This window comes from Naegleria fowleri, assembly GCF_008403515.1.
Source record: "Naegleria fowleri strain ATCC 30894 chromosome Unknown tig28, whole genome shotgun sequence".
Taxonomy (NCBI): Eukaryota; Heterolobosea; class Eutetramitea; order Acrasida; family Naegleriidae; genus Naegleria; species Naegleria fowleri.
In genome coordinates, this window is record NW_025407960.1 from 446648 (window position 1) to 458932 (window position 12285).

At 37.8% G+C, this 12285-nt stretch overlaps 7 protein-coding genes across 7 annotated transcripts; 6 read left to right on the top strand and 1 right to left on the bottom strand.

Moving 5' to 3' along the window:
* Positions 1–307: 307 nt before the first annotated feature.
* Positions 308–3328, top strand: FDP41_002021 (uncharacterized protein; the record flags this gene model as incomplete). Its single annotated transcript, XM_044705171.1, has 1 exon — positions 308–3328. The coding sequence occupies one exon, from the start codon at positions 308–310 to the stop codon at positions 3326–3328; it is 3021 nt and encodes a 1006-aa protein (XP_044563664.1).
* A 485-nt stretch (positions 3329–3813) lies between these two features.
* Positions 3814–4335, top strand: FDP41_002022 (uncharacterized protein; the record flags this gene model as incomplete). Its single annotated transcript, XM_044705172.1, has 1 exon — positions 3814–4335. One exon carries the CDS (start codon positions 3814–3816, stop codon positions 4333–4335), a length of 522 nt encoding a protein of 173 aa, XP_044563665.1.
* A 97-nt stretch (positions 4336–4432) lies between these two features.
* Positions 4433–5069, top strand: FDP41_002023 (uncharacterized protein; the record flags this gene model as incomplete). Its single annotated transcript, XM_044705173.1, has 2 exons — positions 4433–4628; positions 4723–5069. The coding sequence occupies 2 exons, from the start codon at positions 4433–4435 to the stop codon at positions 5067–5069; spliced, it is 543 nt and encodes a 180-aa protein (XP_044563666.1).
* A 236-nt stretch (positions 5070–5305) lies between these two features.
* Positions 5306–5803, top strand: FDP41_002024 (uncharacterized protein; the record flags this gene model as incomplete). Its single annotated transcript, XM_044705174.1, has 1 exon — positions 5306–5803. The coding sequence occupies one exon, from the start codon at positions 5306–5308 to the stop codon at positions 5801–5803; it is 498 nt and encodes a 165-aa protein (XP_044563667.1).
* A 221-nt stretch (positions 5804–6024) lies between these two features.
* On the bottom strand, positions 6025–7335 carry FDP41_002025 (uncharacterized protein; the record flags this gene model as incomplete). Its single annotated transcript, XM_044705175.1, has 1 exon — positions 6025–7335. One exon carries the CDS (start codon positions 7333–7335, stop codon positions 6025–6027), a length of 1311 nt encoding a protein of 436 aa, XP_044563668.1.
* Positions 7336–7620: 285 nt separating this feature from the next.
* On the top strand, positions 7621–8193 carry FDP41_002026 (uncharacterized protein; the record flags this gene model as incomplete). The annotated part of the gene is made up of 1 exon (XM_044705176.1): positions 7621–8193. The coding sequence occupies one exon, from the start codon at positions 7621–7623 to the stop codon at positions 8191–8193; it is 573 nt and encodes a 190-aa protein (XP_044563669.1).
* A 631-nt stretch (positions 8194–8824) lies between these two features.
* Positions 8825–12256, top strand: FDP41_002027 (uncharacterized protein; the record flags this gene model as incomplete). The annotated part of the gene is made up of 1 exon (XM_044705177.1): positions 8825–12256. The coding sequence occupies one exon, from the start codon at positions 8825–8827 to the stop codon at positions 12254–12256; it is 3432 nt and encodes a 1143-aa protein (XP_044563670.1).
* Between the last annotated feature and the right edge of the window lie 29 nt (positions 12257–12285).

Genomic DNA, 12285 nt, shown 5'->3' on the forward strand with positions numbered 1-12285 from the left:
ACTCTTTGTTCTGTCGTATCATCCGATTGGTTGGAACTTGAAAAGTCGCATTTCGGCGCCTTATGCTGGCCTTTCTATTTCATTGTTCAAAAGTGTAGTGCGAAATCTTCATCATCACCCAAACAAAAAACGACACGATTCACTGCTCACTCAACAGCAGCGTTTCATCAACAGCAGCGACAACAAGAGTGAGCCTCAACCCAATTACTTGTTTTTGAAAAGTGAGAGAGAGTGCACGGATCCGCACACGTGTATCCAACACAACCTTGAATCTCGCTCAATATTGTTTCTTTTCAAAAGAAGAAGAATGACTCATTCTCTTCATCCTCATGCCAGGACAACAACCAAGTCCACAAAATTGGCATGTCTAGCGACATGTATCGTGTTGTTTCTATGCTTTTTTGCATCCCATGTCTCTTCTGCCAATGTAACTATTAATTATTCGCAAAGTATTCTCACTCCCTATGTCAATCCGGCCGATTATCCTGCCGCCAATTTCAGACAAATTACCTCTTCTTTCAAATTGTATTGGAAATTATTAAAGAATGAAAAGAGTTCGGATATCAATGATGCCATTCTGGAATTTGGTGTGGTTGGCACAGGAATTTCAGGTTATCTCAGTTTATGTTTTGGCATCACTTCCGATCCAATGAGAGGAGATACCATGTTTGGTTTTGTGACTCCATCTGGACAGGCCACAGTGGTGGATGCATGGATGACCAATGAGCCAAATCCTCCAACAGCAGATGCCAGCGATGATTTTATTCAACGCAATGGAGGTTCTCGTATTGTCAATGGTGTTCAAGAAGTGAGTTTGAAATGGACTCGTTTCGTGAGAACCAATGACACCAAGAATGATTTTACCTTTCCCAACGCCAACATTCGAATGTCATGGGCCTATCACAGAACCTCCACTTCCATGGTTGAACACACCAATCAAGGTTCATCAGTCACTGCCAATTTTCTCTCCACTGGATTTGCCACAGGTGAATATGGACAATTGCCACAACCACCTGTGATTGGAGGAAAGAGTGGAAATTCATCGAATTGTACTCTACCTTCTACGTATGCTCAGAGTATCATGACTCAATTTGTGAAACCTTCGGATTATCCATCAGGAAATTCCAGAGTGATGGGAACGTATGGTGCCAGTGATTCCTTGACCTTGTATTGGAAGAGATTGACCAATTCTGGAGCGGGTGGTGATATTTTGGAATTTGGAATGGTCGCCACAGGAATTTATGGTTATGCCTCGGTTGCATTCAATCATGGTCCTTCAAGCGGTATGCAAACCGCAGATACCATCTTTGGTTACATTGATTCTCAAGGTAATCCTGTCGTTATTGATGCCTACATGCAAGGTAATTTACAAGCTCCAACTCCTGATGCTAAACAAAATATAATCATGAAGAATGGAGGTCTTCGTCAAGTGAATGGAAACTATGAGGTGCATCTCAAATGGACACGTCTCGTTGATACCAAAGACACTGCCGATCACCAGTTTACCAATGCTCAAATTCCTTGTTCATGGGCTGTCAGTAAGAGTGGTACCTCTCTCAACTCTCCACACTCATATCGAGATAAGAATGTCATGATTAATTTCATGTCGAGTCCTGCCTTAACAGAAACTTCACCACCACCTGGAAGTTCATTGGCCACTTGTGGAAGTAATGGAACAAATTCTGATTTGGGTTCATTGGTTGTGGATGATTTGAGTGGAGCCAATGCCTATCGATGGCATTTAATTATTACAGGAATTATTTGTGGTGCATTGGTGATTAATGGTTTCATTTTGTCTGTAGTGGCTCCTCGTGTGAATCCAAATCTCTTTTTCGATTTGATCTTGTACAGAAGATTTACCAAATTGGTCACTGTGAAGTATATTGGTGAATATTTTACAAATGTTGCCTTAGATTTGACTGTGGGAGAATTAATTGTGATCGCATGCTATTGGCTTCTCATTGTCGTTTGGTTCATTTATGGATATCTCGACAGCACTGTGGCTCCTGTTGGAAAAGCTTTTGCTTCTGTTTGTGTCTTTAACTTTGGTTTAATTTTGTTCCCTGTGACAAGATATTCAGTGTTGCAAGTGTTATTTGGTGTCTCTTTTGATCGAGCCATTAAATTCCATCGATGGCTTGGTATTCTTCAATGGTGGTATGTGACTATCCACGGTATTGCCATGGTGTGTTATTACTACAACTCGGACACGTATTTGGTATCGTTGGCTAGTCCTTCGTATCCAATTTTGGGTATTGTTGCTTGGTTCTTTATGACATGCTTGTGGTTGATGACTTTCCCTGCTATCCGTAGAAAGTTGTGGGAAGTTTTCTTGATTTCCCACATTATTCTATCCATTTTGGTGGTGATATTCTCAATCGTCCACGGTTCAGGATATATTAATTTATTACCTTATATGGCATTATCCATTGCGTTCTATTTATTTGATGTATTTTTGAGAGTAGTTTTTGGTTTTGGAGTTCCTACTCAACTTGTAAGCATGGAATACAATGAAAAAGCAGAAGTGACCACCATCACCATGAGAAAACCCTTCTTGACCTTTGGAAGTAATCCTTCTCATGGACACTTTGTCTTCCTTTACATTCCTGGAGTTTCCATCTATCAGCATCACCCAGCTACTGTGAGCAGTTGCAAAACCATTGAAAGTAGTTCCTCCATGTTGAAAAAGAAGGAACTTGAATTCACTGTCCACATTCGAAACTTTAACTCTGGATGGTCTCTCCGTGTGGCAAACGTGGCAAAAGAACAAGCAGAGCTACGAAAAAATCTACAAGCCAATGAGGATAAGATCATCAAATTCTGTCGTGTCGAAGGTGCTTATGGTAATTTGTCGGTGCCTTTATTCCAATACAAGACCATTGTTTTGATTGCAGGAGGTATTGGAGTGACACCTGTCAACGCCATCTATTCAGACCTCTTGGAAAAGTATGGAAACACAGACCAAAAACGAGTCTATTATTCATGGTCGATTCGATCTGAAGAAATGATTGAATTATTCCCAGCATTGACACGTGACGGAGGAAAACATTTCCATCCTCATATTTATGTTTCAAGAAAACCTAAAGATTTGGAACAACATGCACATGATCCAAGAATTCACTACTCAAGAGCCAATCCAAAAGAATTTCTTGAAATGATCAAGAAAGAATTGAAAGAAAAGTATGGATGTCAATCTGGACGAGAATATGTCGGTGTGTTAGTGTGTGGTCCTGAACAATTAATTACAAGCGTTTCAAATGCTGTTTGGGATTGCAATGAAAGCAATGGTATTCGTTTCCATTTGCACAAGGAGACTTTTACTTGGTAAATCAAATTGATGATGGGAAACACATCATGAAGGATTGTCATTGTATAATGACATGCGTAGTGATCTCTCTAATAAAATCAAAACCAATGACATTCGAATTTCTTGCTAGGCTCCAAATTTGACTTGCGTTGACAGTTTCTTGGATGATGACTTAGATCAAAGATGTCAAGCAATCATTATCTTAGATGTCGCATGGCTGAAGAGATATCTCCAACAACACAAGAAAAGAACTTAGGGTAATTAGCATGTTCTTAAGATGGTATTTGAAATTACTTTAATTTTAGGAGATGAATCCTAATGACATCAAACCTACCGCAATTTTGAAGAGGTTTGACAACTCTCTTGGAAGACACTCTCTACTTCATTAATTTTCTAAAAAACAACATCACCTCCATATGAACCCTTTTTTCAGTGATAATTTCAGTGATAATATTTCTCAACACGCATTGATCCATCATTGCTTTAAGCCACCATTCCAAACAGAAATGAGAGATTTCTCTGCGCTTCTTGTTCCATCTCCACTCTCGCTGGCAAGTCCACCCAGTGTTGATGAATCTACTCCTAAAGGAGTTGCATCTTTCCAGATTCCAGGTTGCTTTCTTTCCTTAGATTATGACTCCGTGTTGGAATGTATTGAGAACAACCACATCAATATCTTTAAGGACGATCCTACCAACAAGGATCTACAACGAATCGCAGCACCACTCAAAGAGACGTTAGTGTCGAGCCACCACCACCACCACTTGAACAACCACCACTCACTTCTTTCTTCTTTGAAAACGTTCATTCCTTTCAAGAAGCATTCCTTCAAAAAGTCTTCCAATAACTTTATATCACATACCTCAGAATCGATTCGAGCCGAACTCCTATTGAAGGAAAAACAACCTAAACGAGGGAGAGGAAGACCCAGAAAGCAGTCTTCTGGTTGCGTTTTGAGTGAAAGCTCCCTCGTTAACAAAATCTCAAAGAAACTTCACTCCCGAAGAAATTCTTCAAAACGAAAATAAATTTTTTATTCAAAAAAATAGTGCAACCGCTGTGCTGCTTTAAGTTTCATTAAAATCATCACCATCATCACCATCAGATTAATCATCATATCGGAAAATGGCCATCCAAAAGAACAAGAAAATCAGTGTCGGAGCCAAACTTCGTAAAAAGTTAATTTCAACGAGAACGATTGAAAAGAATAAAACATGGAACAAGGCAACCACTATCAAGAAGGAAGTAAAGAAGGAGATTTTGAAAAAAGAACAAAGTAAAATTAAACCAATGGTGACTCATAAGCCAAAGGAGGCCAGTAGTATGTTTTTTCTCCCACAACGAAGCTCTCGGACCTCCATATAGAATTTTGCTCGATACCAACTTTATCAACTTCTCTATTCAGAACAAGTTAGATATTGTAAAGGCTAGCATGGATTGTCTCTATGCCAAGTGCATTCCTTGTATTACAGATTGTGTAATTGCGGAGTTGGAAAAATTAGGTACAAAATTTAAAGTGGCTTTGAGGGCTGCTAAAGATCCTCGATTTGTTCGATTGAAATGCACTCATAAGGGTTGCTATGCGGACGATTGTATTGTGAATAGAGTGAGTGCTAATCCAGTATATGTTGTGGGCACTTGTGACAAGGATTTAAAACGAAGATTAAGAAAAATTCCTGGAGTGCCCCTGATGTACATTCGCAACAGACAATATACCGTTGAAAGATTACCTGATGTAGATAAATTGAGTGGTGGCTTGTAAATAAGACCATCAACCTTAGAGAGAGGACTTGAGAACCATATAGGCATAGTCATCTTTTGCCCAACTGCCTTTCAACAGTCACATTTTTTGAATTGGTCCATTCGTTTATCATAATCATTTGGATCCACTAACTGCCAACTTTTTGAACTGCTTGTTCTTGATATTCCAGTAGTATTAATAATAATATTTTGCATTTTCTTTTCCAATTTTTGTTAAAATTGAATTGTATTGAAAAAATGTCTTCAACATCCAAGATTGACATTCTGCATCTGCTGCAAAATAACATTTCCATCAATGACCCTGCTTTTACAACCTTCATTGAATCTCTCTCGCCAAACTCATCAAGTCCACCATCCCATGAAGAAAAATCCTTTTCCGATTGCAAATACATTAATTGTTATTCTCTAGGCTTATCCATCATGACCAAACAAGATATGAAAACCATAGATACTGTCTTTTGCTATTCGGAAAAAGACAAAAAGTTTAAACCCTATACAGGCCCGTTGCCTCTTTCTCTGTCCCTAAAAGAAAACAATGTTCAAGTGTTAAAACGATTCAACAGAGAACCAGACGCCAAAGGAGGGGGTAAATTTAAATCGACTCCAATTTGGATTGAGTATGCTGTAAAGTTAGAGTCTTGCTCCAAGCTGTTGGATATTACATTTAATTTTACAAATTCCGATTGGAATGATTTAGAAAATCCAATTCATTTCCTAACCTTCTTTTTGAAATAATTTTTCATTAATTGAATTACGTCGTAATTCAGAATTTGTAATTCAGAATTTGTTGGAAATATTTTGTGATGGATTTGTGACAGAATGATCATGATGGACATGATAGAAAAGTCGACATTTGTTCAACATTCGATTCGTACGCCTCGAGGTAACAGATGTTATTTTGTTCATTTTGAGAGTTAGCTCATAAATTAAATTCATCTTTTCAAAAAGACCTTCATTTATTGAACATCGTGTTCTGTCACTACAATTTCTTCTTCGTCTTCCATGATGTCATCTTCAGGATCAACAATTAAGGATTCTCCAGCCATAATTTCTCTTTGGCATCGTGGGCATTCACACTCAAAGGCAAAGTGTTCCAACAAGTATTTTCTTCTGTTTGCTAGTTTGTCGTCAAAGCCCATATAGTTTAGACACAAATAGTCTCCCTTTTTGATGTTCTTAGTGGTTACAATCTTCTCATCAATCTTTTCGCAATTCTCTTCACATGAATGATTAAACATGCATGCCAAGCCATACACTCCACCGACAAAGCCGTTCAATTTTATGACCATGGTCATTCTCAAAACTTCCTCTAATCTTTGTGGATCACTTTCTAAATGTTCTATTTCTTCAAGGGAAAGATTCTCAAATTCCTCTCTCACTCCAAGATTTTGTTTTACCAATTTCAATTGCTCAAAAAAGAATTTCTTCCAATCCTCAACAAACTTGACAGGAGCCTGTTCAATCTTTCTAGGATGTAACCCTCGAAGCACATTTTGAAATTTCTTATAATTTTGAATTAAATGTTTGATAGTAATTCCCATCGTGACCATAGTTTCTTCGTCACTAGTACATGTTCCAGTAATAAATTGGTCTGTACATAGAAGGGAATCTTTCACGATTGTCACACCCTTAACCTCTTCTCTATGTCCATCTTCATCAAAAACTTGAATCGTTTCCTCCACTGGAATATCATCAACAGCTTGCACGCAATAATTATCTTCAGTCAATTTCACAATTCTGATTCTTGGATCCATATACCAATGTTTAGAGTTTTTCAAATTGTTTAAAATTGGTTGAATAGCTTGTTCTTTCTTTGGAAATCTATTCAGAAAATCATGAACTGTAATAATAGCCTGAACACAGCTATTAATTTTCCATAAAAGATTAAATAGCATTGTACAAGCATTTGCATATCCAGTCGGATCATAATCAATGGCCTTCTCGAAGAATGGAATGGCTTCTTCCCATCGTTCCAAATAGAAATAAGCCAAACCAATCTTGTATTGCACAATAGATGATAAAGTTGTTGCTACAAACGAAGGACTAGCCATAGGAGCAATTCCCTGATGATTATTTACATGTTCCTGATAGAGAAGAAGAGCCTTTTCATATAATTGTAGAGCTGATTCATAGTCCTTTCGGGAAAAGGCTTCGTTTCCATTCACGAGAGCCTTCTCTAATTCTTCATTATCGGAGCAGTACTGAGGTGATGATGTGGTGGTGGGTGTGTTCGATGGTGATGAAGATGACGATGGTGTGTTTAACATTTTTTCAATCAACTGAAAGCAAAAATTCATCCACTCAGAAGAGAGAGCTTGTTTTGGATTTCTTGATTCTTGTTTGGGTTAGCAAACATTCAGTTCTTTGAATCCATATTTGTTTTTAAACAATTCTAATCATCATTTGAAAGTGTGATCACAATGATTTTCAATTGTACTCAATTTGCAATATCACTTAATTTATACCCCACCTATAAATTGATATTAGAAAATCATTAAAATCATTTAGCTCGACAAACATGTTGAAGTTTTTTTCCAATTCGACCACAAAAAATGACTCAAATCCGAAGAGAAGGACCAAAGCCTCGCTATCAGAACGAATATGCCTTCAAACACAACAAGGCTTCTAAATTAACGAGTAAAATTTTGAGCACACCCAATGTCGGACTATGCCGACGATGTCATGATATTATTGAGTGGAAAAAGGCATATCGGAAATATAAACCTCTCACGCAACCAAGAAGATGTAATATTTGTCAGCAAAAAACAGTGACTTTGGCCTATCATGTGATTTGTAATAAGTGTGCTAAAGAGAATAGAAAATGCGCAAAATGTTTGGAACCTTATGATGAAAAATTAGCAGCGGATGAAAAATTAATGGAAGAAATTAAAAATTTGGATGAATTGGAGAAGAAGATGAGTCACATGACTTTGAGACAACAACATGCAATTATTAGAGAAGCTCAGAAAATGGCAGAGCAAGAAAAGTTAAATGATGGTAACTCGGAGCAAAATGGAGAATCATCATCGACCTCAAAATTGTCAAGCGAGAAGAAACAGGTTGAAGAGGAATCAGATGAAGAAGATGGTGATGATGATGAAGACTTTGATGATGATGATTTGTAAACAAACGATTTTTTGATGAAAGTTTTGAACTTGGAGTTCTATTGGCTTATTAAGTTATCATTGCTACTGAGCTAGGTTAAAGAGCTAACTCCGTGGTCAATTCAGAAAATGGTTTCAGACATATCTTAGCAATTCTTCCAGTTATTCGATCCTTTTTCTTTCGTTTGTCTCATTTTGTGTAATGTGAGGAGGCAACACTATTTCTTTACTCCTCGAATAAACAATGTTTGTCACACATTCAGCAATATAGTATTCGTAGCAACCAACACACATTTTCCAATCTGGTGTTCCTCTCCATTAGTACTCCTATTCGTTTGTGAACCGTTCACATCAAGGTAACACAAATACAAATCAAGCATTGACCCCTTCGCGACCAAAATCATAACCATGAGAAATTAACATCGAGAAAAAATTGGTGCCTTGTGAGAGTCAACAGCTGAGTGGTTTTCCATCTTGCTGTCTTCTTTTTGTTGTCACGCTTCACGCTCGCTCTCTTCATACACTTGTTCTGCGCAGAACTCTTCGAAATTTTTCCTGTTGTTGATTTGAATCAAGACTATTATGAATTCTTTTACGATCATCACTCACATTCAAGCTCATATTTAATTTTCACACAACATCATTTACTAGAATGAACAGCCAAACTCGTTCTATCCCTTCGACTGAAATTTTCAATCATCAGCAAGATCTTTCAATACTATTGGTCAATAATGACGATCTTGTCAGATCCATGACATCGAGAGCAACTTTTGCTCGTAATCTCCGAGTAAGACCTTCACCTACGACTATTCATCGAACGAAAAACATCACTCTCCGACAATTATTACCACCCAGCGACGAAACAACAATCAAGTCAAATATCGAAAAAGAACAGTTGAATTCATCATTGGTGGTGACAACTACTACTAGTACTTCTTACAGTCTGAAAAAATCTAAAAGGGAAAGTAAGAAGCAACCGACAACAGAACGAATCTCTCACAATGATCGTCATCGCGACTGCAACACCAGTGGTTGTGATGAAAATGAAATTCAAACGGCCACTTTTTCTTCTTCTAAAACTTCATCAACACCAATTTCAATCCTTCAAAAAATGCAAGAGAATGATCGGGATGAGGCTCGACTGTCGGATCTAAGAGGAGGGAAGGAAAATGTTGGTTCTCGGCAGGATGATCATTTTCCTCGCTATCAGGAGCAAGCATCATTGAAAAACAACTCATTTCAACCACATGTTTCAATTCAGCGGAATGATCCAAATATGAATAATGCTAATAATAATGATAATAATACTAATTTGGAAACAATACAGCAACATTTGGATAGTCATCAAAATAATGAAACTGGAATGGTGAATAAGAACCGAAGTCATCATTTAAAATTTTACGATGATGATGAAGATTTTGTTATATTTGAAAATGCGTTGTATAATACTTCACAAGATTCAGAATCATCATCACCAACCTCATCCCCTACATCATCACCTTCCAGAAATCCATTTTCCAGAAAAAAACTTCAAGGATTAATACCTAATTCTTGGAAGAATATGTTTGTAAGCTCCAAAAAAGAAGATCCCTTAGAAAAGAAGCCCATTGTGGCAAGAAAAAACAATAATGCAAAGAAACGCAAGTCTTTCGTGTCACCTGAAGAAGTACTGTCCAAGTGGATCCAGCAGTTAATTTCAGAATCAAGTGACTCCCTCACAACGAGTAAGGGATTTAAAGATTTGATGGAAATACTGTCGGACAAATTACTGACACCACCTCCAACAACCTCTAAAGCTTCAAAGATGAGGAAGCTTGAACATAATCTTCTGGTGAGCCTCATTGATACCCTCATCAAGTACGAGATTTTAACAGATCCCACAAATGATCAACCTGAACACAGCCACGACAATCCAACACGCACCACACCTAACAATTACACAACTAATCCTGACTCCTCCAACCCAATTATTCCAATGGCACACCTTGGCCAATCCAATCTTACTCTACGAATCCAAACATCTCTGTTGCAAGGAAAAGAAAAAGATGTCATTCACTCTGTTTTGCACGATTACTCCAGGCGTTTTCCCCAACAAACTTCCTCTCAGCTGAACAAAAGCGCTGACTCAGAACATGCGTCATCGCGTTCCATCGGTAACAGCGAACACTGTGAATTGACGTCTCATTTTAAAATTAACGACAATTCTCCTTCATTCAATCCTTCTCACATGCCGCAAAATGAATCGCAACAAAATAATCCCCAACAACAAAACCAAGAATCCACGTCCGCGAACTCGCAACCAACATCATCGATACCAACACAAAATAGATCTTCTATGCTTTTGATGTCCTTCGATGAATTTTTACATGGAGAAGGAGGATACTCTTCATCATTTAGACCGTCACCACGAGTTAATGGAAAGATGGAAACAGAATCACATTCGGAGAGTCTGGAAGAAAGCTCAGTGCTGTCAGCATCTAATGTGGAGAGTTCAATGTCAACACCATCATCTAAAGGAGTACTTTCAACGACTCAACCAAGCTCTTCCAATGAAGTGATTGGTGTTAGTGCAGTGCTAACGGTTTTGACTTTGAATATTGGATCAACAGCAACAACAGGCACACCAGTAGAAGCCACCAACAACATTGAAGTGACAGCTGACAATACAAAAGATGAACAACAACCAGAAGGTACTCCCTATGAGAGAAAGTTAATGTTTGGAGAAAAGAGTCTGTTTGAAATGAAATCACAACTGAAAGGAAGACATCGGTATGGCTTTCTGACACCCATGCAATTTTTGGATTTCGGCTTGAGAGCTGGCTTTGATGAAGATGAATTTGCATCCATTTTCGCTGTAACATATTCTACATTTATGTCCACACATCAACTCATTCCCATGTTGGAATTTGTAATGAAAGTAATTTTGAATGATGAAAAAGTTCCACAACCTATTGACGAAGAGGAAGACGAAAACGTTGACCATGATTTATCGGAAGCTTCGAATGTTGTGGATAATGACTGTAAATTATCATGTGAAGAGAAAAACCTTGTTATTAGACGAGTGGTTTGTCTCTTAAAACACTTTGTATCATTAGCATTCTCAGATTTTCAATTTGACAAGAAATTCCATGAAATGCTTTATTCCTTTGTTGCTCCACTTTCTGGTTTTATCCAATTCGAAGCAGCTAATGGAGAAGCAATCCAGGAACAAGTGTGTGATCTCGTGGAGAGAATTACACTGGTTATTTCTGGAGCTCATGAAGATCAGTACATTCAACCAAATCCACCAAAACCTCTCATCAAGAAAATACCTAACGATCCAAGAAAGATTAACATGGTAGACATTGATCCTGTAGAAATTGCAAGACAACTCACACTGTTTGAGTTCAGTTCCTTCGAAAAGATAACTGCCAAAGAGTTGCTGGGAGCTTCATGGATGAAAGAAACAAAGGAGTGGACTGCTCCCAATATTACTCAAGTGATTTGGCGAAGTAATCAAATGACAGATTGGGTAGGAACATATATTTGTAGTATAAAAAATTTGAAAGAAAGACGGAAGGCATTGAAACATTTAATTCAAGTTGCAGATGCTTGCTTGGAAATGCACAATTATAATACTGTATTTGAAATTGTCATGGGTTTAATATCTCAGCCAGTATACAGATTGAAGAAGACTTGGGAGGTGGTAAAAGAACATGAATTGCAAAGAGCCTGGAGGCGACTTGAAGATATTACGAGTTTTCAACAAAGTAGAAAAGCTTACAGAGACCAAATCAAAAAAGTCATTAAGGAATCTGTTGACAAACTCACGCCTTGCCTACCATACTTGGGAATTCACTTGAGTGATTTAGTCTTCTTTGACGAAGGTAATAAGGACAAGATGGAAAAAGGTGTCACAACATACTATAATTTTACAAAACGAGCACTCATGGGTCAAATTGTTTATCAAATCATTGCCGTGAAAAAGATACCCTACAACTTCCAAAAGGTTGATTTCATTGAAGAATTCATATGGTGGCAGCTTAATAGCAAGGTTTTGCATGATGAATCAGTAAGAGATAAATTATCGAGGCAGTGCGAGTAAACACACCAAAAATTCCAAAATTAATTCCT